Source organism: Sorex araneus, chromosome 2 (assembly GCF_027595985.1).
Source record: "Sorex araneus isolate mSorAra2 chromosome 2, mSorAra2.pri, whole genome shotgun sequence".
Classification (NCBI taxonomy): Eukaryota; Metazoa; Chordata; class Mammalia; order Eulipotyphla; family Soricidae; genus Sorex; species Sorex araneus.
In genome coordinates this window covers 246,381,834-246,409,572 of record NC_073303.1, presented here as the reverse complement: position 1 = coordinate 246,409,572, position 27,739 = coordinate 246,381,834, and the positions used below count along the sequence as shown (strand labels likewise).

The 27,739-nt window shown below is 46.7% G+C and overlaps 2 protein-coding genes and 1 pseudogene across 2 annotated transcripts; all 3 read left to right on the top strand.

Annotated features, from left to right (window-relative positions):
- Positions 1 to 5,200: 5,200 nt before the first annotated feature.
- Positions 5,201 to 6,937, top strand: LOC101545078 (olfactory receptor 18-like; annotated as a pseudogene).
- An 8,605-nt stretch (positions 6,938 to 15,542) lies between these two features.
- Positions 15,543 to 16,469, top strand: LOC101544810 (olfactory receptor 18-like). Its single transcript, XM_012934189.2, has one exon. It carries the CDS (start codon positions 15,633 to 15,635, stop codon positions 16,467 to 16,469), a length of 837 nt encoding a protein of 278 aa, XP_012789643.2. The 5' UTR covers positions 15,543 to 15,632.
- A 6,529-nt stretch (positions 16,470 to 22,998) lies between these two features.
- On the top strand, positions 22,999 to 27,495 carry LOC101544538 (putative gustatory receptor clone PTE01). The gene is made up of 2 exons (XM_004615018.2): positions 22,999 to 23,051; positions 26,553 to 27,495. The coding sequence occupies exons 1-2, from the start codon at positions 22,999 to 23,001 to the stop codon at positions 27,493 to 27,495; spliced, it is 996 nt and encodes a 331-aa protein (XP_004615075.2).
- The last annotated feature ends 244 nt before the right edge of the window (positions 27,496 to 27,739 follow it).

Genomic DNA, 27,739 nt, shown 5'->3' with positions numbered 1-27,739 from the left:
CACCTTTATTGCAAACCACAACACCTAACCAGAGAGAGAGAACAAAAGGGAATTCCCTGCCATAGTGGCAGGGTGGGGTGGGGGGAGACGGGACTGGGAAGGGGGGGTGGGATGTTGGGTTTACTGGTGGTGGAGAATGGGCACTGGTGAAGGGATGGGTTATCAAACTTTGTAAGGGAGAAACATGAGCACAAAAATGTATAAATCTGTAACTGTACCCTCACGTTGACTCACTAATTAAAAATAAACTATTAATAAAAAAAAAAAGAAAAAAGAAAAAAAAAAGTCCATAAACCAGAATCTCAAATTTTGTTTCTGTTTTGGGGCCACATCTGGCAATACTCAGAGGTTACTCCTTGGGTCTGCACTCAGGATAATTCCTATTACTCCTGGTGGTGCTCAGGGGACCCTAAGGAATGCCAGGGATCAAACTCAGATCAGCTGAGGACAAGGCAAGCGTCCTCCCTACTGAACTATCACTCCAGCCCTCAGAAATTAAATTAAATTTAACTAATTAAAATTAATTAATTAAAATAATTAAACTAGAATAAGTCATTTGAAAGTAAACTACATCTTATAGTTGGTCTCACCATTTCTGTTATCATAACTGAGGTAGTAGAGGATGCAAATAAAACTAGAACATTCTAGGGGAGAAAAATCATAGAAATATATTTTGGAATTGGACCCCAGAAGCCAAGGGTTACAGGTGAATTCTCTCTGGGAAAAGAAAAGGTCCACCAATATCTGAAGGTTAAAAGTAAGTAAGGGATATTCTTGATAACCTTTCAGTATTTATATTGCAAACCACAATGCACAAAAGGAGAGAGAGAGGGAGAGAGATAGAAAAGAGAGAGAGAAAGAGAAGAAAAGCACCTGCCATAGAGGCATGCGTGGGCGGGGGGCCAGGTTGAGGATTGGGGGGGTAATTTGGGGGTGACCTGGGGACACTGGTGCTGGGAAATGCACACTGGTGGAGGGATGGGTGTTGGAACACTGTATGACTGAAATCCAATTATGAACAGCATTGTAAGGGTCTATCTCACAGTGATTCCATTAAAAAGTTAAAAAAAAAATGAGAGCCTTCTTCCATGCCTTCTAGTTGCGTTTAATTTCCATACATTCTTCCTCTATTCCTATTAGGAGGCCCTCAGAGATTGGGCTAACAAGAAACAGGGCTTCTCACTATTCCTCCTGTGTGTCGATGCCTCAGGGCCATGCAGGAGAAATAAGGACTCAGCCCCACAGCCCTGCAGCATTTTTCTCAGTGAGGCTCCTACCTGAGTGCATGAGCCAGGAGTTCACCATCACCATCACCTGTGCAGGTGCCTGACTTTGCCTTCCTCTCCGTCCCAAGCACAGAGTCTCAGCTCTCATCACTCACGAGGGAGGAGAGAGCCAGGGGCCCCAGCTCCAAGCATGAGCCAGCAGAGACCCAGCAGAGGCCAGTGAGTGGTGAGGGGGGAGGGGAAGGGGAGGGGAGGCTGGTCCTGACTCATAACTCCTCACCCAGACGAGTGGACATGGAGGCAGATCTTCCCTGAGAACCCACAAGTGTTCATGGAATTGATGATACGCATCCTGGTGATGGGAGAAAGTGCCAATAATATCACAAAGACTCCCGTTAAGACCCTCATGAGTCGTTTTGTTTTGGTTTGGTTTGGTTTGGTGTGGTGTGGTGTGGTGCTCAGGACTTACTTCCCAACTCTGCGTGCAGAAAACTCATGGCAAGTCTTAGGAGATCCTATGGGATGCCGGTGACTGAACACAGGTTGGCCATGTGCAAGGCTGGTGCCCTCTCCACTGTGTTATCGCTCCCAGCCCTCCCAGTAGACGGGCTGGCGTTGGTTTTAAATGCTCATCTGCGTCATGGCTCAGGAGATGGTGTGTTGTGCCCGAGTTTCAGATCCCCAGTAGTGGAGAGATCAGATCATGCAAAAGCAAAGGAACTTCATTGCTAGCTCAAGTCTCCTCCAGGTCGCATCAGACACAGTGAAGCCCTGACTAGGACCCCGACGCCGGACCACAAGCGGTTTATATAGGGCTCAGTGTTAAGAAGCGATTTAGTACTGGTCTATTTTTAGCATCGGCCCTATAGCACCAGCAGTCAGCAATTAGACAATCATTTCCAGTAACAGAAATAGTGTCTAAGGAGGGTTCATTGACCCCTCACGACTGGGTTCCTTACCTTGGCAAATGACTCAACTGGGAGTTTATCAGAAACTGCAAGTCCTACTTCGGGGAGACAGAAATTGAGGCCTCGCTGAGACTTCTGCTAGCTTCAGCCTGTCCTGGGGTCTGTTTCGCCCTCACAGCGGACAGCATTGTCATTTCCATTTGCACATTTGACAAGTTGGGGACAAACCGGAGCATTGCATGTTTCCACTGAGTTAACATGGGTTTGGGAGACGGTCTACATTTGATGTTTTGTAGGACCAATCTTGACATAGGACCATTTAGAATTTTTTTTTTTTTTGCTTTTTGGGTCACACCCGGCGATGCACAGGGGTTACTCCTGGCTCTGCACTCAGGAATTACTCCTGGCGGTGCTCAGGGGGCCATATGGGATGCTGGGATTTGAACCCGGATTGGCTGCATGCAAGGCAAACGCCATCCTCGCTGTGCTATCGCTCCAGTACCCCCATTTAGAATTTTTGCTTGATCCTAAGATTGAAAATAGGGGCTGCAGTGATAGCACAGCGGGGAGGGCGTTTGCCTTGCACGTGGCCGACCCGTGCTCAACTCCCAATTATATGATCCCCCAAGCACAACCAGGAGTAATTCCTGAGTGCATGAGCCAGGAGTTCCCTGGGTATTTCCGGGTGTGACCCAAAAAGCAAAAAAAAAAAAATTGAAAATTAAAAATCGGTGAAATCAGCGCTTTGGAACTGAACAGACACCCAGAGTTGTGTCCTGCTGGCTCCGCTTTCCCTTCTGTCACTCGGTCCCTCTGGATGTGCTGCTACAGAAAACTAAATGACCGGCATGTACTTCAGTCCCCTGCGCTGACAAGGTGCTGGGCTTGGAGTAAGCACAAACACAAAATCTTTATCGAAAAACTCTATTGAGGTTCCAGAGCACTAAGACAGAGGTTGGAGTGTTTCCCTTGCACATGTTTGGTCCCCAGCACCCCATAGGGCCCCCTGAGCCCACTAGGAGTGACCCTTGAGCTTGGAGCCAAGAGGAAGTCCTGAGTACCACCAGGTGTGGTCGAAACACACACAAAGAAAATCAAAATAAAAACTATTGAATTTTTATTAATTTCCATGAGTTCACAGAACACCCAGGCTTCCTCATAATGTATCTCTCCTAGGGCCAGAGCAATAGTACAGCGGGTTGGGCGCTTGCCTTGCACACAGTCGACCTGGCTTTGATTCCCAGCATCCCATAGGGTTCCCCGAGCACTGCCAGGAGAGATTCCTGAATGCTGAGCCAGGAGTGATCCCTGTGCATCGCAGGGTGTGACCCAAAAATTACAAAAAATATCATTTCTGTAGATTTGGAGTTCCTAGGGATGAAGTTGGTCTAACTCTACTTAATTACTCAGGGTCTTCTTCCCTATCTTTTCTATTTCTATTTATTAATAAATAAAAAAATATTTATTATATATTTATATTTTTGTCCCTGGGTAAACCTTAAAGGAAATTCTCTCTAAATTGTACTGTACCAGTTCATATATTTCTTACCCATGAACTTCAATCAAATTCTTTTGTGTTAGTCACCTACTGTGGGATAATGGTTTTAGCTGCTGTATAGCACAGTGGGTAGGGTGTTTGCCTTGCACACAAGCAATCAGGGCTCGATTCCTCTGTCCCTATCAGAGATCCTGGCAAGCTACCGAGAGTATCCCGCCCGCTCGGCAGATCCTGGCAAGCTCCCCATGGCGTATTCAATATTCCCAAAACAGTTACAAGTCTCACAATGGATGCATTACTGGTGCCCGCTCAAGCAAATCGATGAACAATGGGATGACAGTACATTGTACAGTGCAGTGCTTAGCTGGTGTGGGTCATCTGTGCTTCAAGATGGTTTGGCCAAAATCTTTTCCCGTGCGACACAAATGCTGTTTGTGTTGGCTATTTCTGTGCTGCTCTGAATCTGGAACGTTGTTGGGGCAAAGGCAAGAGCAGCAGCAGCAGATTAGGTTTGTGAATGTCTTTCTGACAAGGCAAGCGCCCTCCGCACTGTACTATCGCTCTCACATCACATCACAATATCCCGTTAATCACCGATTTCTCGGGCGGGCTCAGTAACATCTCATTTCATCCTTTCCCTGAGATCATAAAAGTCTATTTCGACTCGGCCCTCCTAACGATGTTGCACTGGGGGCTCTTCAGGGTCAGGGGAATAAGATCCAGCTTGTTACTGGATTTGCATATGAATACACCATGGGAAGCTTGCAAGGCTGTCCCATGGGGACAGAAAACTCTCAGAAGATTGCCAGTTTCTCCTAGAGGGAGAAGGAGGCTAAAGATATCGTACAGAGAGTCTCTTGCCCATATGCCTGGCTATCTTCCCTGGGGCCCGTCAGAGGGGATGGGCTCCAGCTTCCCTCCCCACCCCAAGCAGAGCTCATGGCGGCCGAAGACCACCAGAACCTAGCTGCAGCCATGCTGGAGGCTCCTCTCTACACGTTCGGACAGGCCTCACGCATAAAGGTACCGGCAGAGGAACCCAGGTGTGTGTAATCCCATCAACGGCCAACATTCAGAGAGAGACTTAAAAGCAAACTCTCAAAACAGAGTTATGCAGAGAGTCTCTTGCCCGCACGCCTGGCTGTCTTCCCCGGGGCCCCTCGGACGGGATGGGCTCCAGTTTCCCTCCCCACTATTGCTCTAGTCCTCAGAAATTCAAAATTCAATTTCAAAGTCTGGAATTTAGAATAAAGCATTTGAAAGTAATCTACAGGGCTGGAGCGATAGTAGAGTGGGTCGGGCATTTGTCTTGCACGCTGCCAACTCAGGTTCAATTCCCAGCATCCCATAAGGTCCCCCAAGGACCACCAGGAGTGATTCCTGAATGCAAACCAGGAGTAACCCCTGAGCATCGCCGGGTGTGACCCAAAAAGCAAAAGAACAAAAAATTATATATATATGTATATATATATATATATGCTACATCTTCTAGTTAGTCTCACCATTTCTGTTATCATAACTAAGGTAGTTGAGGATGCAAATAAAATTAGAACATTCTAGGGGGGAAAATGATAGAAATATATTTTGGAATTGGACCTCAGAAGCAGACCAAGTAAAGCAGGCAGGCACAAGTGACACACTTTCTCACTCTCACTCTCTTTCTCTCTTTCTCTCTCCCATTCCCTTTGTTGGCTTTCTACATCTTTCTAAATTCTCACTTTATTCTCCCCCCTTCCCTTCCTTAATGACCACTCTTTCATGACGGAACACCCAGTTATCCAATAGACCTGTATTAACACACACTTGTCACAGAGGGTCCACAGGGCACCAAACTGATTGATCCACAAAACCAATTAGAATAAAATTATTTCCCCTGGTAACAGTATTAGTGTTTATTCTAAGAGTTCCAGCTTCATTCTAAGACTTCCAGTCTTGGTCTAGATGAATAATCTGACCAGGGACCACGGTAAATAAACCCCTCAGGCATCTAAGACACACAATGATTTGACCAGTGTGAATCAGGACCCTGCTGTGTAAAGAAAGTCTGTCATGGGGCTGGAGCGATAGCACAGCGGGTAGGGTGTTTGCCTTGCATGCGGCCGACCCGGGTTCGATTCCCAGCATCCACTATGGTCCCCAGAGCACCACCAGGAGTAATTCCTGAGTGCAGAGCCAGGAGTGACTCTTGTGCATCACCCGGTGTGACCCCCCCAAAAAAAGTCTGTCACAACCAAAAAAACAGAGCTAAAGGTGTATAGGATTCAACTGTAGTTACTGTATTGGTGGATTGCTTAAATCCAAAATAAACATAGTGCCAGGTTTCTGTCCGTCTGCTAATCACTCCCACTTATTTTCCCCCAAGGTGTCTCTGCTCCGTGAGCCCACAAAATGTCACCAGCGCATTGGAATTCCTCCTCCTGGGGCTCTCAGATGATCCCCAAGTCCAGCCTCTCCTTTTTGGCCTTTTCCTGTTCGTGTACCTGGTCGGCATCACGGGGAACCTGCTCATCATCCTGGCTGTCAGCTCTGACCCCCGTCTGCACACGCCCATGTACTTCTTCCTCTCCATCCTGTCCACAGCTGACATTGGCTTTATCTCCACCACGGTGCCAAAGATGATTTGGGACATTCACACTCAGAGCAGAGCCATCTCCAATGCCGGCTGCCAGGCACAGGTGTCTCTTTTTATTCTTTTTGGCTGTATGGACAGTTTACTCCTCACAGCGATGGCATATGATCGCTTTGTGGCCATCTGTCACCCCCTGCACTACTCCGTCATCATGAACCCCCGCCTCTGTAACTTGCTAGCTCTGGTGTCTGTTTGCATCAGTCTGTTGGACTCACAGTTACAAAACTTGACGGTGCCACAGCTCACCTTTTGCAGCCACGTGGAAATTCCTCTCTTCTTCTGTGACCTCCTTCAACTCCTCAGCCTTGCCTGTGGAGATACATCCACCCATAACCTACTCATGTATTTTATCACTGCAATCTTTGGTGGTGTACCGGCCTCAGCAATTTTTTACTCTTACACAAGAATCGTGTCCTCTATTTTGAAGGTCTCATCCACAGGGGGGAGGTCCAAAGCCTTCCTCACCTGTGGCTCTCACCTGTCCGTTGTTTGCTTATTTTATGGAACAGGCATTGGGGTGTACCTCAGCTCAATAATCTCCCATTCTCCTGGAAAGGGGGTGGTGACCTCAGTGATGTACACAACTGTTGTCCCCATGCTCAATCCCTTCATCTACAGCCTGAGAAACAAGGACATCAAGCAAGCCTTCCGGTAGCTTCTCAATAAAGTTGTCTAATTTCAAGCTTCTGTTTTTAGTAAAGCATTAGAAATGATTGCAAAGTTAATACTGACAACTACAGTTCCTCGTCCATCCCACACATTTTACTCAAATACTTATTTTCATATTTCCCCACCTTCCGATCCCATAAGTGCCAAGTTTGTTTCCTTGAACTCTTAGTAACAGTGAGAAAGGGGCTGGAGCAATAGCACAGTGGGTAGAGCATTTGCCTTGTACAAGACCCAGGTTAGATTCCCACCATCCCATATGCTCCCCGAGCACCACCAAGGCTGATTACCTGAGAGCCAGGAGCAAATTCTGAGCATCGCTAGATATGCCCCCTGAGAAAAACAGTACGTTATGGATTCTAATTCATGAGTGTGGGGGCTACACAAAATTACTAGGGCCACCAGGACTACACCCAGTGGTGCTGAAGACACCTGGGACTGAACTTGACTTTTTTTTTTTTTTGGCTATATGGATCATACTCAGAGACACTCAGGGGTTATTTCTGGCTCTACACTCAGGAATTTCTCTTGGTGGTGTACAAGGGACCCTATGGGATGCCAGGGATTGAACTCAGGTGACTCGGGTGAGGCTGACACCCAAGGGCAGTAGAGACAGGGCCAGGAATATTGCTCCATGGTTGGTAACCTGCCTCATGAGCTGGGGGGGAAGACAGTTGGAATAGAGAATGGATCACTAAGTCAATGAGGGTTGGAGGGATCGCTCTGGATGGGAGATGTTTGCCGAAAGTAGCTAGAGGACCAAACGTGATGGTTTCTCATTGCAAATCTGTATTGCAAACCACAATTCCCAAAAGTAGAGAGAGAGGGGCGTTCCGGTAAGCAACGCGGCCGGAGACAGCTCCAGACCCCCAGGCCGGGCCAGCAGCACCGGGGAACCAGATGGGGGAGGTATGGCCATTAGGCTTTCTCCAGATGGAGCCCCGGCGACAATGAGCAGCAACTAACACGGCTCCGGGATTCGGGAATGGGACAGCTGCGAACTGCGCGGCCACATTAGCGGCCGAGCAACCTTTTCTGAAAAATGAAAACATACAATCGATTGATGCCATCCAACATGTCTGACTGTTGGAGGAGAACCTCCAAATGATGATAGTGAGATCCCTGTTGAAAATTGAATGTAATCAAAGTAAGGAAAGAGTAAAGTGAAAAATGTCTGCCACGCAGGTAGAGGAGGAGTGGGAGGGGAGTTATGCGGGGGGTTGGTGGTGGATCAAATATGAAAACTTTGTAACTGCATCTCACAGTGATTCGATAAAAAATAAAATTTTTTAAAAAGTAGAGAGTGTACGGGAGAAACTGTCTGCCACAGAGGCAGGAGGAGGGGTGAGATGCGGGGGCAGGGATAGTGGGGATATTGGCGGTGGAAACCGTGCACTGGTAGAGGGATGGGTGTTCGACCCTTGTATGATTGAAACTCAAACATGAAGCTTTGTAACAATCCCACAGTTATTCAATAAAGAAATTAAAAAATAATATATATAACTAGTAAATAAAATGGGGGCTGGAGAAATAGTACAGCAGCCATAAGGCACTTGTCTTGCATGTGGCTGAGTCAGGAACGAAAGCATAGCGGGTAGGGTGTTTGCCTTGCACGCAGCCAACCCAGGTTCGATTCCTCTCTCGGAGAGCCGGGCAAGCTACCGAGAGTATCCCTCCCGCACGGCAGAGCCTGGCAAGTTCCCCGTGGCATATTTGATATGCCAAAAACAGTAATAAGTCTCACAATGGAGACATTACTGGTGCCCGCTGGAGCAAATCGATGAACAATGGGATGACAGTGACAGTGATCCCACATGATCCCTCAGGCCACCAGGAGGGATCGCCTGAACACAGTCAGTAGTAAGTCCTGTGTGGTTCCCCAGCCCCCCCCAAAAATAAGGAAGGTGAAAGGAAAGGGGAGAGGAATGGAGACCGCAGAAAGAGTGGGGAAGGGAGGGGAAGGGCAGGGAGGGAGGGGAAGAGAAGTCCCACGAGTCAGAAGCGAGGTTGAGTGACCAGAGTCCCACTACTCATGACTGCATCTAATGGGGGGTGGGCCTGTGGGACTGAACTCTTAGCTGTGGGGTCTGTGTTGACTTTGAGGAACGCATCAGAACCCAGTTCACTAGGGAGACTGTCTGGTTTCTGCTGAGAAACCCCCCAAGTGGGTCAGTGCTGAGTAACCCTCCCCCACCTCCAGCTGCCCTTGGTGCGGGAATTGTGCACGTGCCAGGCCAGACCACAGACGCTGTCTCACACACACACACACACACACACACACACACACACAATGTGTGTCTCCACATCACAGGGGGCAGTTCCAGCAGGAGAACCAGGACCCAGATGCGGCAAGAGGGCTCTCCAAGGGGCACTGGATCCTCACAGATCCAAGAAGTGCGCGTCTCGGCCCAGACCCTGGTCCTTGGAATTCTTCCTTCCGGGTCTGCAGAGAAATTAGGGATCTGGGCAGAGAGTGAGCATTGCGGGGTGCAAGTCTCCGCTAACTTTCCGACACGCTGGCTTCCTTCTGGCTGAAGCTACCACAATCCAGGGCTGTTGTTCAGAAAGCCAAAGGCCCCCAGCCCACCCACCCCCCAAAGAGCTCCTGTGAATATGATATGATTTCCCTCTACGCCTATCAGGTTGCTGGGGCCACGGACTCAGCAAGTGGTGCATGGGGGTGAGACAGTGCAGGAGGGGGGCGGGTCGTGCCTTGCATGCACCCGACACAGGTTTTATTACCAGCACCCTGTAGGGTCCCCTGTGCCCCCCCACACACACCACCTAGAGTCATTTCTGAGTACAGAGCCAGGAGTAAGGTCTGAGAATCACCGGGCATAGCCCAACAATAAAAATGATCGGTAATAATCATAATAAAGCAGGAATCGCTGTTTTTGCCCGCGATTTTGCTGTTGTTCTCATACTACCAAATCTGGCTCAAAACTGTTGCTGTGAATGTGGAAATAGCTTTTTCTTTGGATTTTTCTGAGAACACAAAAAACTATGAAGATAATGAATGATAAAAAAATGACAGGATGTTATAATCTATGTAAGTGACTATTGTAATAATCTGAAATTTATATTCCATAATTATATGTAGCACTGTCATCCATTGTTCATCGATTTGCTCGAGCTGGCACCAGTGACGTCTCCATTGTGAGACTTGTTACTGTTTTTGGCAGATCAAATACCCCACAGGTAGATTATCAGCAGGCTCTGCCATGCTGGTGGGATACTCTCAGTAATTTGCCGGGCTCTCTGAGAGAGACGGAGGAATCGAACCCAGGTCGGCCGCGTGCAAGGCAAATGCCCTATCCACTGTGCTATAGCTCCAGTCCTATAATTATATGATATATAATATAGTTATTATAATGTACATCTGTAATTATATATTTATATAATGTTCATATCATGTTTATATCTAGAATTATATAAATGACATACCCATGGAATATATCAGTAATCACATGGAATTATAAATGGGAATTCTGCCATGTATATTATGCTTTCATCTCCCGAGAGTACCCCACCCGAAAGGCAGAGCCTGGCAAGCTTCCCGTGGCGTATTCGATATGCCAAGAACAGTAACAAGTCTCACAATGGAGACGTTACTGGTGCCCGCTCAAGCAAATCGATGAGCAACGGGATGACAGTGCTACAGTGCTATCCTTAGCAATTTGTATGACCTATATAAAGTATGATTATGTGAGATGCATTATGTAATCATCATATGTAATACATGGGAATCAACAGCCATCTATAATTACTATGTCACACACAATTATTCTATTATACAATGTCATCTCTGGTTGCTACTTGGATTATATAAATAATGTGAATAATTATGTGATCATAGGGCTGGAGCTATAACACAGCGGGTAGGGAGTTTACCTTGCACGTGGCGGACCCGGGTTCAATTCCCAGGTCAATATGGGACCAAATCCCATAGGGTCCCCTGAGCACAGCCAGGAGTAATTCCTGAGTGCATGAGCCAGGAGGAACCCCTGAGCATTACTCTTGGTGGTGTACAGGGGACCCTATGGGAGGCCAGGAATTGAACTCAGGTCAGCCATGTGCAAGGCAAACCCCCTCCCCACTTTACTACTGATCCGGAACCCTGGGACTGCACTCGGGATTCCTGCATGCAAAGCATAAGCCCAGCCCTTTGAGTCCCTTCCCCACTCTCCCTCATTCCTTCTTAGAACTAAGTGACACCAAACCCTTAGACTTGAATTACCAAGAAGTTTGGGAGCAGAAGAGGTGAACTCACACCAACAAAAGGACAGTGTTGGTCCTTGTGCATGGTGGTGAAGGTGCCAGAGAGCATTGCATCCTGGTGGGCTCTGAATTAATTAATTAAATCTCTCCGGATTCCCTGTTCTGTAATCACAATAATTTGTAGATTTATCCTGTCTTGTGTATGGTTAACAAGAAGCTGAACCTTTGCAGGGGGGATGGGGAAGAGGTGAGGAGAAAATGTCTTCAAATAGTATCTACCCCCAAATTTGGAAGACACAGAAGTTCAGCAAACATCTCAAGGACAGCTATATGGGGAGATGTATAGGTTTGCTTAAAAGAAGTATACACCACGAGTGGATAAATAAGAGGTAGTATTTTTCATATAATATATATGAATCAGAAGAAATAAGATTCTAATTGGACTGTCATTCAAATAGACAAACCTCAAATATGATAATAAATGGATCAAAAGAGAAAAAAGACTTGCTTGAGAAAATTGAGATTGTGTTGGATTTTTCCAGAGGGATGCATCCTTTTGCAAGATTTGCATAATTACTTAAGACGTCAATGTTCAAAAGTCATAAGTTCAAGTGTACATTTATGACAGAATCTTTAGGATCAGAATCAGAGTGCACAGGTGACCTTTCTTTAGGAAGAAAGAGGTCTACTCGGTCTAATTACATTCAATTCCCCCTTTCCTCACCAGGCCCTCAGGGACTGGGATAACAAGGAACACGGGCTCTCACTATTCACCCTGTGTGTTGATCCCCCAAGACCTCGGATGAGTAATAAGGACCCAGCCACTCGGTCCAGAGGTTATTTCTCAGTGAGGCTCCTACCTGCATCCTCTTTCACCTCCATCACCTGTGCGGGTTCATGCCTGACTTCGCCTTCCTCCCCGTCCCCAGCACGGAGTCTCAGCTCCCATCACTCACGAGGGAGGAGAGAGCCGGGGGCCCCAGCTCCAAGCATGAGCCAGCAGGGACCCAGCAGAGACCAGTGAGTGGGGGGGGGGGGTGCCGGGTGGGAAGGACGGTCCTGACTCTTGTCTCCTCACCCGGACAGGTGGGACATGGAGACAGACATGGGGGGTGCCATGTGCATCGTTTCTGTGCACACACACAGAGAACTTGTGTTTGCTTTTCTGGGGGGGGGGGGGCAATTGTCTCAGATCTCTCGTGAAGAATCCTTTTCTCCCACCACCTCCCACTGGCCTTACCTGATGGCTGAACTCACACTCTCTTCCCCAAACACACCAAAACGTGCATGAATCAGGTGATGCTCAGCATGTCTGTGACTAGGACAGCGACAATCATAGATTTTACTGACAGTTTCCTCCGGACAGTCTTTGGGGAATGTGCTGGGGAGTTTTGCATATTTCTTTTGCATAATCACAATGACCTGTGTCAGTGACAATCTCATTTGACTTTTCACGATCTGACACTGGCAAAGAACGTCATTTTACTATAAATGGAGGGAACAAAAGCTCACAAGTGTCTACCTGTTTCTATTTTAAAAACAAATTCTCCCAGGGCTGGAACAAAAGCACAGCGGGTAGGCTGTTCATCTTGCACGTGGCTGACCCTGGTTCAGTTTCTCAGCATCCCATGTGGTCCCCCAAGCACAGCCAGGAGTAATTCCTAAGTGCATGAGCCAGAGTAAGCCCTGTGCATGGCTGGGTGTGACCCAAAAAGCAAAAAAAAAAAAAAAAAAGAATTCTCCCTCCTTATACCATCCCTCATTTCCACAATGACTGCTCTTTCATGAAAATCATCAAATGATCCAAACTGTAGAAAGTCACCAAAATGTGGGGCAGGAGCGATAGTACAGGCATATAGGGCATTTACCTTGCACACAGCCAACCCAGGTTTGATCCTTGGCATCCCATACTCCCCATAGCACCAATAGGAGTAATTCCTGACTATAGAGAGTCAGTAGTAACCCATGAGTATTGCAGGGTATGGCTGGGGGCAAAAAATTTTACCCAAACACCATCTCTTAAGTAGGGGGTAGAAAACTTACGTGGAGTCAGCTTTAGGCCTGAACAGAACACCAGAGCTGTGTTGGGCCAAGTCCACCTTCCCTTTCTCTCCTCGGGATTCTCCGGGGTTGGTACTGGGGTGGAGGGAGGTGGGTGATTGGGGACTGACATTCATTGCTGATCTCCTGCACCTGCAAGATGGTACTATCACTTGGAGAACTAACACAAAACTGCTATGTCAGTGACTCTGTGGAGCACAATGATTAATTTTCATTCGTGACCTCACAAGAGCATCCTTATCAGTACATCTTCTGCATATTGCAGAAGGCTTTGTTCCCAACTATTTTTTTCCACTTCTCTCTGCCTTTATGTCTGAAGTCATGAGGCACATTTTCTCCTTTCTTCTCAAGTCCTCTTCCCGGACTGAGTTCCATTTAGCCCCCAGGGAGGTGTATTGTAGAAAAACCTGTAGCCAAGGATGATAGAAGTTGTTGATAAAAGGGAATGTTCACTGGGATTGGTGTCTGGGAATAGGGTGGGAACAAATCCCTGAGAGAGGACGGGGCTGCCTCTGGGGGTGTGACTCTGACTGATGAGCCAGTAGCATCAGTTCTTTTTCTTTTTTTGTTTTTTCTTTCTTTTTTTTTTTTGCGTTTTGGGTCACACTTCACAATGCACAGGGGTTACTCTTGACTCTGCACTCAGAAATTAACCCCGGTGGTGCTCAGAGGACCATATGGAATGCTAGGAATCTAACCCCGGTCGACCACGTGCAAGCCAAACACTGTGCTATCGATTCAGCCCCCTCTTTTTTCTTTTAATTGAATCACCATGAGTTACAATTACAAAACTTTCATGTTTGAGATTCAGTCATACGATGGTAGAATACCTTCCCTCAACCAGTGCACATTTTCTACCATCAATGTCCCCAGTATCCTTCCCACTCCCCCATCCCATCGCTCTCCCTTCCTCTATGGAAAATAATTTCCCTCGAGCTCTCTCTCTACTTGTGGATATTATAGTTTGCAATGCAGATACTGAGAGGACATCATGTTTGGTCCTTTATCTACTTTCAGCACACATCTCCCATCCCAAATGATCATACAACCCTCGTTGACATAGTGATCCCTTCTCTATCCCATTTGCCTTCTCCCCTGGCTCATAAGACAGGCTTCCAACCATGGAGCAATTTTCCTGGTCCTTGTCTCTACTGTCCTTAGATGTTAGTCTCATATTAAGGTAGCAACAGTTTTGGGCTGGAGAGATAGTACAGAGGGTAGGGCATTAGCCTTACACAAAGCCAACCCGGGTTCAATTCCCAGCATCCCATATGGTCCCCCAAGCACTTCCAGGAGTAATTCTTGAGTGCAGAGCCATGAGCGACCCTGTGCATCCCCAGGTGTGACCCAAAAAGAAAAAATATATATATCCTCATCATACATCCTGCTTGAATCCAATTTAGAGAAAGAATTTGGAGATTAAAAAATAATCGAATGTTCCTAAACCAAAATTAGAGGATAAAGAATGCATAACATACCTTCCCAGTTGGAACTGTCACCCTTACATTTCCCACTACATTAGCACAAAAGCTTCTCAAAAACTCAATGGTGGACACTGAGTACTCACTTTGAGTATTTATGACCTTGAGTCATAAATGAAAATGGTAACATTTGGCACTGACAGGAAGTTCCCACCTTCATATTGCTTTGATTTTCACATCTTTTGACATATCTTGACACCCAAGGTGTAAGCTCTTCCCCCAGACCTTCAGCGTTGCATGAATCTGCTTCATGTCCTTCTGTTGAAGTCAGAACTGATGCTACCTCTCTCTCTCTCTCTCTCTCTCTCTCTCTCTCTTTCTTTTTTTTTCTTTTTGGGTCACATCCCAGGATGCACAGGGTCACTCTTGGCTTTGCACTCAGAAATTAATCCTGGCGGTGCTCGGGGGACCGTATAGGATGCTGGGTATGAACCCAGGTCAGCTGCGTACAAGGCAAATGCCCTCCCCGCTGTGTTGTCACTCCAGCGCAGAACTGGTGCACCTTAATATGAGACTAACATCTAAGTTAGTAGAGACACGGACCAGGAAAGTTGCTCCATAGTTGGAAGCCTGTCTTATGAGCCGGGGAGAAGGCAACAATGGATAGAGAAGGGATCACTATGAGGCTCGGAGGGATCACTTGGAATGGCAGATGTGTGCTGAAAGTAGATAAAGGACCAAACATGATGACCTCTCAGAATCAATATTGCAAACCATAATGCCCAAGAGTAAAGAGAGAGAGCAAGAGGGAAACTATCTGCCATAGAGGAAAGGGAGGGGTGGGATGGGGGTGGGTGCATGTCTGTTAGTCACGCTCATTGATTTTCCCAAAGGTGTCTCTGCTCCGCGGATCCACACAATGTCACAAGCACCGTAGAATTCCTCCTCCTGGGCCTCTCCGATGATCCTCGAATACAGCCCCTCCTTTTCGGTTTGTTCCTGTCCATGTACCTGGTCACCATCACCGGGAACCTGCTCATCATCCTGGCCGTCTGCTCAAGCTCCCACCTGCACACGCCCATGTACTCCTTCCTCTCCATCCTGTCCACAGCTGACATTGGCTTTACCTCCACCACGATGCCAAAGATGATTTGGGACATCCACACTCAGAGAAGGACCATCTCCCATACCGGCTGCCTGGTGCAATTGTCTTTGTTTCATCTTTTTGGTTGTATGGACAGTACCATTTTAACCGTTATGGCATATGATCGCTTTGTGGCCATCTGCCACCCCCTGCACTACCCCGTCATCATGAACCCCCGCCTCTGCAGCTGGCTGCTCCTGGCATCTGCTTTTTTCAGCCTGCTGGACTCCCAAGCACATTGTCTGATGATGGCACAGCTCACCTTCTGCACTCACGTGGAAATTCCTCATTTCTTCTGTGACCCCCCTCAACTTCTCAGGCTGTCCTGTGGGGACACATCCACTGATAACCTATTAATGTATTTTATCAGCGCGATCTTTGGTGGGGCACCAGTCTCAGGGATCCTGTACTCTTATTTCAGAATTGTGTCCTCTGTTTTAAGAGTCTCATCCACGGGTGGGAGGTCCAAAGCCTTCTCCACCTGTGGCTCTCACCTGTCAGTTGTTTGCTTATTTTATGGGACAGGCATTGGGGTGTACCTCACCTCAGCTGTCTCCCAGTCCCCCAGGAAGGGGGCAGTGACCTCCGTGGTTTATTCAATGGTGGTCCCCATGCTGAACCCCTTCATCTACAGCCTGAGAAACAAAGACATCAAGAGGGCCTTCCAGAAGCTTCTCAATAGAACAACACAATCTTAGTCCTTATGTTATCTTTATCATAGAACAAAATAAAGTTGTTATAGAGTTGGAGCGATAGTACAGCAGATAGGCATTTGCCTTGCACTCAGCAGACCTGGGTTCGATTCCCAGCATGCCATTTGGCCCCCCGAACACTGCCAGGAGTGACTCCTGAGTGCAGAGCCAGGAGTAACCACTGAGAATTGATGGGTGTGACCCAAAAAGAAAAAAAAAGTTGTTATAATATCAACCATCACATATCAGCAAATTGGATGCTCTGTTGACATTATTTTGTAGCAGGTTCTCATATCACTTAGTCTACCCTCTGGAAATTGGCGGGGGTGGGGAGGAAGGTTATTTTGTCTCTTCTTGTGTAAGAATAGGGAATGTTCTAGAATCATATAACCTCAATAACCTCTCATAACACATTACCTCTTATAACATTATCTGTCACCTATGACCCAGAAATCATGTAGGAAAGCAGACTCACCCTACTTCTTTTAATGAATTGAATCCCCATGAGATACACAGTTACCAAGTTGTTCATAAGTGGGTTTCAGTCATACTGTGTTCCATCACCCTTCCCTTCACTAATGTGCATTTCCCTCCACAAATGTGCCCAGTTTCCCTCCCCCCAGATGTCTCCACCACAGGCATTTCCTGCCCCTGCCCACTGCCTATCTCCCCCTATTTGGGGCATTCTGGTTAGCAATACAGGTGCTAAAAGATTATCATGTTTGGGCTAGAGTGATAGCACAGCAGGTAGGGTGTTTAACTTGCACGCAGCAGACCTGGGTTCAATCCCTGGCATCCCATATGGTCCCCCAATCACCACCAGGAGTAATCCTGTGGGCAGAGCCAGGAGTAATCCCAGAGCATTGCTGGGTGTGACCAAAAAAAAAAAAGAAAAAAATACTATCCTGTTTGTCCCTTTACCTCCTTTCAGCACTCAGTTCTTGTTCAGAGTGATCATTTCCAACTATCATTGTCATAGTGGTCCCTTCTCCATCCTAACTGCCCTCTTCCACCGCCTCTTGTGGCAAGCATCCAACCATGGACCTTTCCGGCTTTGGGCCCAAACTCGCCTTTTAAGAAATATAAATGTGATGGGTTCGATTCCCAGCATCAGCTGACCCGGGTTCATTCCCAGCATTCCGTATGCTTGTTCCCCGGCATTCCATATGGTTCCCGCAACCAGGAGTAACTACCATCAGGAGTAATTCCTGAGTGTAGAGTCAGGAAATACTGAGAATCACTGGGCATGACTGACAAAAACAAAGAAAAAGAAATATCAATATCTGAGTACACATTTTTGTTACCACTTCTGTGATTCATGCCCTTGTTCAAGAAATTTTCAGCTTTGATTTCATCTAAGGCTGTAGGTGGAGGATAATGTACTTCAATTTTTTCTTTTTCTTTTTGCATCCCAGGAACCGAACCAGGGCTTCATACAAGAAAGCAAATTTTCTGCTGCCAAACTCCGTCCACAACCCCCAGAGCATCATTCTTAGTTTCATATAGGGAGTTTCTGGGTCCTGTTTGGCTTGTCTATTCTCCAGGGTTACAACAAATGGTTCCTGTGGAACTATAGAGGGTGGGATTAAACCTGGGCCTCTTGAGGGCAAAGCAGGAGCTGCTGCCCTTTGAACTGTCTCCCAGTCCCATCTTATCTTCTAAAGATGACTTCATGGGCAATTCAGAAGAGAAACATGTCTATTAATATCCAAGGACAGGGGCTGGATTCATAACACAGCGGGTAGGGCATTTGCCTTGCACGCGGCAGAGCCGAGTTCAAATCCCAGCATCCCATATGGTCCCCTGAGCACCGCTAGGGTTGATTCCTGAGTGCATGAGCCAGGAGTGACCCCTGTGCATTGCTGGGTGTGACCCAAAAAGCAAAAAAATATATGTATATCCAAGGACAGAAAGAAGAGGGACCAGGGGCTGGAGCAATAGCACAACGGGTAGGGCATTTGCCTTGCATGCAGCCGACCTGGGTTAGATTCCCAGCATCACATATGCTCCCCTGAGCACCTCCAGGAGTAATCCCTGAGTGCATGAGCCAGGTGTAACCCCTGTGCATCACTGGGTATAACCAAAAAAATGAGACAGAGAGAGAGAGAGAGAGATAAAATATTAAATTTTTTTAAAAGACAGTCCAGGAGGACTGGTCCATGATTGGGAACTTGCCATAAGTGTGGGAGAGAGGGTGGCACAGGGAAGTTAGTATGGAGAAGGGACCAGTATAACAATAATAGTTGGACGTGATCACTGTACAAGAACTGAGTGCTGAAAGTAGGTAAACGGATATGTATCACCAGCCATATTGCCCCAAAGAATATTGATAGAGGAGGAGGAGGAGGAGGAGGAGGAGGAGCAAGAAGAGGAGGAGGAGGAGAAGGAGAATGGGCAGGGAGGTAGGGGATCTGGGGACTCTGGTGAAGGAATGGGTGCCTGAACATTGTATGAGTAGATCTCAATTAGAAACAACTTTATAACTTTGTATCTCATGGTGATTTTATTAAAAATAAATATTTTTTAAAAATTTGAGACCGGAGGGTAAAGAAAAAGTAAAGTAAAATTTATCAGCTTGATAGGTGGGGTGGGGGGCAGTGGGACTGGGAGGGTAGGGGGAGGTTTACTGTGGTTCTTGGTGGTGGAATATGTGCACTGGTGACAGGATGGGTGTTCGAGCACTGTGTAACTGAGACTTAAGCCTGAAAGCTTTGTAAATTTCCACATGGTGATTCAATAAAAAAAAAATTAGAGACCAGAGGGGAGTGGTTTAATGCAAGAAAAAGTGCTAAATGAAGAGAACAACCAACCAAGAATATTCAATTTGATTATCAGATTTGAAAAGAGATTTTTAGACAAACAAAAATATGTTAAAGTCCATAAGCCAGAATCTCAAAACTTTGTTTCTGTTTTGGGGCCACATCTGGCAATGCTCAGAGGTTACTCCTTGGGTCTGCACTCAGGATAATTCCTATTACTCCTGGTGGTGCTCAGGGGACCCTATGGGATGCCAGGGATCAAACTCAGATCAGCTGAGGACAAGGCAAGCGTCCTCCCTACTGTACTATCACTCCAGACCTCAGAAATTAAATTAAATTAATTAAAATAATTAAATTAGAATAAATCATTTGAAAGTAAACTATATCTAATAGTTGGTCTCACCATTTCTGTTATCATAACTGAGGTATTAGTGGATGCAAATAAAATTAGAACATTCCAGGGGAGAAAAATCATAGAAATATATTTTGGAATTGGACCCCAGAAGCCAAGGGTACAGGTGAATTCTCTCTGGGAAAAGAAAAGGTCCACCAAGATCTGAAGGTTAAAAGTAGGTAAGGTATATTCTTGATAACCTTTCAGTATCTATATTGCAAACCACAATGCACAAAAGGAGAGAGAGAGAGAGAGAGAGAGAGAGAGATAAAGAAGAGAGAGAGAAAGAGAGAAGAAAAGCACCTGCCATAAAGGCATTTGGGGGGGGTGAGGAGTGGGGGGGTGGGGGGGAACCTGGGGACACTGGTGCTGGGAAATGCACACTGGTGGAGGGATGGGTGTTGGAACACTGTATGACTGAAATCCAATTATGAACAGCATTGTAAGGGTCTATCTCACAGTGATTCCATTAAAAAGTTAAAAAAAAAAAAATGAGAGCCTTCTTCCATGCCTTCTAGTTGTGTTTAATTTCCATACTTTCTTCCTCTGTTCCTATTAGGAGGCCCTCAGAGATTGGGCTAACAAGAAACTGGGCTTCTCACTATTCCTCCTGTGTGTTGATCCCTCAGGGCCATGCAGGAGAAATAAGGACTCAGCCCCACAGCCCTGCAGCATTTTTCTCAGTGAGGCTCCTACCTGAGTCCCCTTTCACCATCACCATCACCTGTGCAGGTGCCTGACTTCGCCTTCCTCCCCGTCCCAAGCACAGAGTCTCAGCTCTCATCACTCACAAGGGAGGAGAAAGCCGGGGGCCCCAGCTCCAAGCATGAGCCAGCAGAGACCCAGAAGAGGCCAGTGAGTGGTGAGGGGGGGAGGGGAAGGGAGGCTGGTCCTGACTCTTGACTCCTCACCCAGAAGAGTGGGACATGAAGACATATCTTCCCTGAGCACCCACAAGTGTTCATGGAATTGGTGATAACATCCTAGTAATGGGGGAAAGTGCCAATAATATCACAAAGACTCCCATTAAGACCCTCATGACAGTCGTTTTGTTTTGGTTTGGTTTGGTTTGGTGTCGTGTGCTGTGGTGCTCAGGACTTACTTCCCAACTCTGCGTGCAGAAAACTCATGGCAGGTCTTAGGAGATCCTATGGGACGCCAGTGATTGAACCCAGGTTGGCCGTGTGCAAGGCTGGTGCACCCTCCACTGTGTTTTCACTCCCAGCCCTCCCAGTAGACGGGCTGGCGTTGGTTTTAAATGCTCATCTGCGTCATGGCTCAGGAGATGGTGTGTTGTGCCCGAGTTTCAGATCCCCAGTAGTGGAGAGATCAGATCATGCAAAAGCAAAGGAACTTCATTGCTAGCTCGAGTCTCCTCCAAGTCGCATCCAACACAGTGAAGCCCTGACGAGGACCCCGACGCCGGACAACAAGCGGTTTATATAGGGCTCACTGTTAAGAAGCGATTTAGTACTGGTCTATTTTTAGCATCGGCCCTATTGCACCAGCAATCAGCAATTAGACAATCGTTTCCAGTAACAGAAATAGTGTCTAAGGAGGGGACAGTGACCCCTCACGACTGGCCAGCCCCCACTGCCCAGCTCCTTATCTTGACAAATGACTCAACTGGGAGTTTACCAGAAACTGCAAGTCCTGCTTCGGGGAGACAGAAATTGAGGCCTCGCTGAGACTTCCTGCTAGCTGCAGCCTGTCCTGGCGTCTGTTTCGCCCTCACAGTGGACAGCATTGTCATTTCCATTTGCGCATTTGACAAGTTGGGGACAAACCGGAGCATTGCATGTTTCCACTGAGTTAACATGGGTTTGGGAGACAGTCTACATTTTGATGTTTTGTAGGACCAATCTTGACATGGGACCATTTAGAATTTTTTTTTTTTTTTGCTTTTTGGGTCACACCCGGCCATGCTCAGGGGTTACTTTTTGCTCTGCACTCAGGAATTACTCCTGGCAGTGCTCAGGGGGCCATATGGGATGCTGGGATTTGAACCCGGCTCGGCTGCATGCAAGGCAAACGCCCTCCCCGCTATGCTATCACTCCAGCCCCCCATTTAGAATTTTTGCTTGATCCTAAGATTGAAAATAGGGGCTGGAGTAATAGCAGATCGGGGAGGGCGTTTCCTTTGCACGTGGCCGACCCGTGCTCAACTCCCAATTATATGATCCCCCAAGCACCACCAGGAGTAATTCCTGAGTGCATGAGCCAGGAGTTCCCTGGGTATTTCCGGGTGTGACCCAAAAAGAAAAAAAAAAAGATTGACAATTAAAAATTGGTGAAATCAGCGCTTTGGAACTGAACAGACACCCAGAGTTCTGTCCTGCTGGCTCCGCTTTCCCTTCTGTCACTCGGTCCCTCTGGATGTGCTGCTACAGAAAACTAAATGACCGGCATGTACTTCAGTCCCCTGCGCTGACAAGGTGCTGGGCTTGGAGTAAGCACAAACACAAAATCTTTATCGAAAAACTCTATTGAGGTTCCAGAACACTAGGACAGAGGGTGGAGTGTTTCCCTTGCACATGTTTGGTCCCCAGCACCCCATAGGACCCCCTGAGCCCACTAGGAGTGACCCCTGAGCTTGGAGCCAAGAGGAAGTCCTGAGTACCACCAGGTGTGGTCGAAACACACACAAAGAAAATCAAAGTAAAAACTATTGAATTTTTATTAATTTCCATGAGTTCACAGAACACCCAGGCTTCCTCATAATGTATCTCTCCTGGGGCCAGAGCGATAGTACAGCGGGTTGGGCGCTTGCCTTGCACACAGTCGACCTGGCTTTGATTCCCAGCATCCCATAGGGTTCCCCGAGCACTGCCAGGAGAGATTCCTCAATCAGAGCCAGGAGCAACCCCTGTGCATCGCCGGATGTGACCCAAAATGTAAAATATATATATATATATATATATATATATATATATATATATATATCTTTCCTACCTGTGATTTTTCTCCAATTTTTTGTGGTTTGTTTTTTGAACCCTATTGAGTGTTGCTCAGGGCTTACTCCCGGCCCTGCACTCAAGAATCACTCCTGACAGTTTTCCGGGCCATATGGGTTGCCAGAGATCAGATCCCAGTTGGCCACATGCAACGCGACCACCCTACCCACTGTACTCTCTCTCCAGCCCTGATTTTCTCCATTTTTTACATGTCACCTAGTGCAAACCGGTCTGAATAATATCCTCCTGTCTCTCCAGCCTTCTAGAGGGACATTTAGTGTCCCTGAGAGGGGGGTTGTATAAAGCTTCAATTTGCAGCTGAATCTGACAACAGCTGTTGATAACACGGGAAGCTGGTATCTGGAATTGGCATCTGGAAGTGGGGTTGGCACAGAGTACCGAGAAAGATCGGGTGTTTGTCTGGGGAGATGATTCTGCAGGGAGGTTGTGGCAGTGTTGAGCTAAAGGGCAGGACACTCAGGTGAGTGAGGCATTATTGATTGGTTTGGAGACAAGGCTTACACATTGGGTGACCAGAATATTATCCAGGCTTACACATTGGGTGGCAGAATAGTGCTCTGCAAAATAAAGGAAACAGCAGGAGGTGGGGAAGAGGAAGGTTTTTGTCCCCCAGTACAAGACTTGGGGTAGCTGAGTGCTCATTGTCCATTGTGATCTTTTGACAGCTAAGAATGATGCTTCAATGGGCTATTAAAGTCCAATAACAGTGCCAATGATAAAGGCAAATATGTATATTAGCTCTTCATTTTTAAGAAGATTTTATCTCTTTTTTAATTTTTGGAATCTTTTATTTTTCAGATGAAGAGCAGGGGTATTAATGACTTCAGAAGTGGCTTTTGTTGGCTTAACCAGCATATGAAAAAGACTAAAATAAAGTCAACAAATACCTTTGTAATCTACCAGGTTCTTGAAAGTAGAGATTCAAATAAATCATGGGGTAGCAGTGATTCTCTGAGTATTGAGATACTAAAAGATTTTCTCCTCAGGCTTGGAAATTTGGGTGGTGGTAGTACACTTTATTAGAATGAACTTCCTGTGGATGACTTGCCACCTCTTTAAGGAATCTGGAATTCTCTCTCTTTTCTTTTAATTTTTTATACTTTATTGAATCACCGTGAGCTAGTTACAAACATTCATGTTTTGATTACAATCACACAATGATCCCATCCCTCCACCAGTGCACATTTTCCACCACCAATATGCCAGGTATACCCCAATTTTATCATTTTTTTTCTATTGCAAAACTTCTTTCTGTAGATTTGCAGTTCCTAAGGATGAAGTTAGTCTACCTCTACTTAATTACTAAGGGTCTTCTTCCCCATCTTTTCTATTTCCTTTATTGTGTATTTACATTTTGTCCCGGGTATATCTTAAAGGAAATTCTCTCTGAATAGTACCAGTTCATATATTTCTTACCCATGAACTTCAATCAAATTATTTTGTGTTAGTCACCTACTGTGGGATAAGGGTTTTTAGCACAGCGGGTAGGGCGTTTGCCTTCCACGCAGATGATGAGGGCTCAATTCCTCCGGCCCTCTTGAGAGCCAGGCGAGCTACCGAGAGTATCCCACCTGCACGGCTAGCCTGGCAAGCTCCCCAGGGCGTATACAATATGCCAAAAACAGCAACAACAAGTCTCACAATGGATGCGTCGGGCATTTGTCTTGCATGTGGCCAACTCAGGTTCGATTCCCAACAACCCATAGGGTCCCCCGAGCACCACCAGGAGTGATTCCTGAGTACAAACCAGGAGTAACCCCTGAGCATCGCCAGGTATGACCCAAAAAGAAAAATATATATATATATATATATATATATATATATATGTATATGTATCACGAATCACGAAAATCCCGTTAATCACCGATTTCTTGGTCGGGCTCAGTAACCTCTCATTTTATCCTTTCCTTGAGATCTTAGAAGGCTATCTCAACTCAGACCTCCCTATGATGTCGCACTGGGGGCTCTTTCAGGGTCAGGGGAATGAGATCCAGCTTGTTACTGGATTTAGCATATGAATACACCATGGGAAGCTTGCAAGGCTTTCCCATGTGAGGAGGAAACTCTCAGAAGATTGCCAGTTTCTCCCATGATAGGCGCTTCTGGGAGCTTGCTTTTAAGTCTCTCGCTGGATGTTGGCCATTGATGGGATTACACACACCTGGGTTCCTCTTCCCGTACCTTCATGCGTGAGGCCTGTCCGAACGTATGGAGAGGGGCCTCCAGCATAGCTGTAGCTAGGTTCCAGTGGTCTTTGACTGTCAGGAGCTCTGCTCGGGGTGGGGAGGGAAGCTGGAGCCCATCCCCTCCGAGAGGCCCCCGAGGAAGACAGCCAGGCGTGAAGGCAAGAGACTATCCTATATATATATATATATATATATATATATATATATATACACATATATATACACGTAGGCTACATCTTCTAGTTAGTCTCACCATTTCTGTTATCATAACTAAGGTAGTTGAGGATGCAAATAAAATTAGAACATTCTAGGGGGGAAAATGATAGAAATATATTTTAGAATTGGACCTCAGAAGCAGACCTCATAATGCAGACCGGCACAGGTGACACACTTTCTCACTCTCACTCTCTTTCCCTCTTTCTCTCTTCCATTCCCTTTGTTCGCTTTTTTTTTTTTTGCCCTTTTGGGTCACACCCGGCCATGCACAGGAGTTACTCCTGGCTCTGCACTCAGGAATTACTCCTGGCAGTGCTCAGGGGACCATATGGGATGCTGGGATTCGAACCAAGGTCGGCTGCATGCAAGGCAAACGCCCTACCTGCTATGCTATCCCTCCAGCCCCCCCTTCATTCGCTTTGTACATCTTTCTTAATTCCCACTTTATTCTCCCCCCTTCCCTTCCCTAATGACCACTCTTTCCTGATGGAACACCCAGTAATCCAACAGACCTGTATTAACACACACTTATCCCGGAGGATCCACAGGGCACCAAACTGGTTGATCCACAAAACCAACAAGAATAAAGTTATTTCCCCTGGTACCAGTATTAGTGTTTATTCTAAGAGTTCCAGTTTCATTCTAAGACATCAGTCTTGAAATAACAGCACATGAGACTGACACCCAAGGACAGTAGATACAAGGGCCAGGGGGATTGCCCCATAGCTGGAAGACTGCTTCATGAGCAGAGGGGAGAAGGCAGATGGAATAGAGAAGGGATCACTAAGAAAATGATGGCTGGAGGAACCAGTCGGGATGGGAGATGTGTGCCTAAAGTAGATAATGGACCAAACATGATGACCTCTCAGTGTCTTTGTTGCAAGCCATAATGCCCCAAAGTAGAGAGAGAGAGTATGGGGAATATTGTCTGCCATAGAGGCAGGGGGAGGGTGGGAAAAGGGGCGTATGCCTGGGATATTGGTGGTGGGGAATGTGCACTGGAGGAGGGATGGGTGTTTGATCATTGTGAGATTGTAACCCAAACATGAAAGCTTGTAATTATCTCACAGTGATTCAATAAAATTTTTAAAATTTAAAAAAAAGAGACTTCAGTCTTGATCTACATGAAAACCAGACCGGGACCACGTTAAATAAACCCCCAGTACTATACTCAGGCATCTAAGACACAATGATTTGACCTGTGTGAATCAGGACCCTGCTGTGTGAAGAAAGTCTTTCATGGGGCTGGAGCGATAGCACAGCGGGTAGGACGTTTGCCTTGCATGCAGCTGACCCGGGTTCAAGTCCCAGCATCCCATATGGTCCCCTGAGCACCGCTAGGAGTAATTCCTGAGTGCAGAGCCAGGAGTGACCCTGGTGCATCGCCTGGTGTGACCAAAAAAAATAAATAAATAAAAGTCTGTCACAACCGAGAAATAGAGCTAAACGTCTGGGGGATTCAACTGTAATTACTGTATTGGTGAATTGCTTAAATCAAAATACACACAGTGCCAGGGATCTGTATGTATGCTAATCACTCCCACTTATTATCCCCCAAGGTGTCTCTGCTCCGTGAGCCCACAAAATGTCACCGGAGCCGTGGAATTTCTCCTCCTGGGGCTCTCAGACGATCCCCAAGTCCAGCCTCTCCTTTTTGGCCTTTTCCTGTTCGTGTACCTGGTCAGCATCACAGGGAACCTGCTCATAATCCTGGCTGTCAGCATTGACCCCCGTCTGCACACCCCCATGTACTTCTTCCTCTCCATCCTGTCCATGGCTGACATTGGCTTTATCTCCTCCACGGTGCCAAAGATGATTTGGGACATTCACACTCAGAGCAGAGCCATCTCTCATGCCGGCTGCCAGGCACAGGTGTCTCTTTTTATTCTTTTTGGCTGTATGGACAGTTTGCTCCTCACAGCGATGGCGTATGATCGCTTTGTGGCCATCTGCCACCCCCTGCACTACTCCGTCATCATGAACCCCCGCCTCTGTAACTTGCTAGCTCTGGCGTCTGTTTGCATCAGTCTGTTGGACTCACAGTTACACAACTTGACGGTGTCACAGCTCACCTTTTGCAGCCATGTGGAAATTCCTCTCTTCTTCTGTGACCTCCCTCAACTCCTCAGCCTTGCCTGTGGAGATACATCCACCCATAACCTACTCATGTATTTTATCACTGCAATCTTTGGTGGTGTACCGGCCTCAGCAGTTTTTTACTCTTACACAAGAATCGTGTCCTCTGTTTTGAAGGTCTCATCCACAGGGGGGAGGTCCAAAGCCTTCCTCACCTGTGGCTCTCACCTGTCCGTTGTTTGCTTATTTTATGGAACAGGCATTGGGGTGTACCTCAGCTCAATAATCTCCCATTCTCCCGGAAAGGAGGCGGTGACCTCAGTGATGTATACAACTGTTGTCCCCATGCTCAATCCCTTCATCTACAGCCTGAAAAACAAGGACATCAAGCAGGCCTTCCAGAAGCTTCTCAATAAAGCAGTCTAATTTCAAGCTCCTGTTTTTAGTAAAGAATTAGAAATGATTGCATAGTTAATATTGACAAGTACAGTTCCTCCTCCATCCCACGCATTTTACTCAAATACTTATTTTCATATTTCCCCACCTTCCGATCCCATAAGTGCCAAGTTTGCTTCCTTGAACTCTTAGTAACAGTGAGAAAGGGGCTGGAGCGATAGCACAGTGTGTAGGGCATTTGCCTTGTACAAGACCGACCCGGGATAGATTCCCA

Excerpts from the sequence above, each read along its gene's own strand:
- LOC101544538 (XM_004615018.2), top strand. The coding sequence starts at position 22,999 with ATGATTCTGCAGGGAGGTTGTGGCAGTGTTGAGCTAAAGGGCAGGACA. Across the intron at positions 23,052-26,552 it reads CTAAAGGGCAGGACACTCAG|GTGTCTCTGCTCCGTGAGCC; the intron begins GTGAGTGAGGCA and ends TTATCCCCCAAG.
- LOC101544810 (XM_012934189.2), top strand. The coding sequence starts at position 15,633 with ATGTACCTGGTCACCATCACCGGGAACCTGCTCATCATCCTGGCCGTC.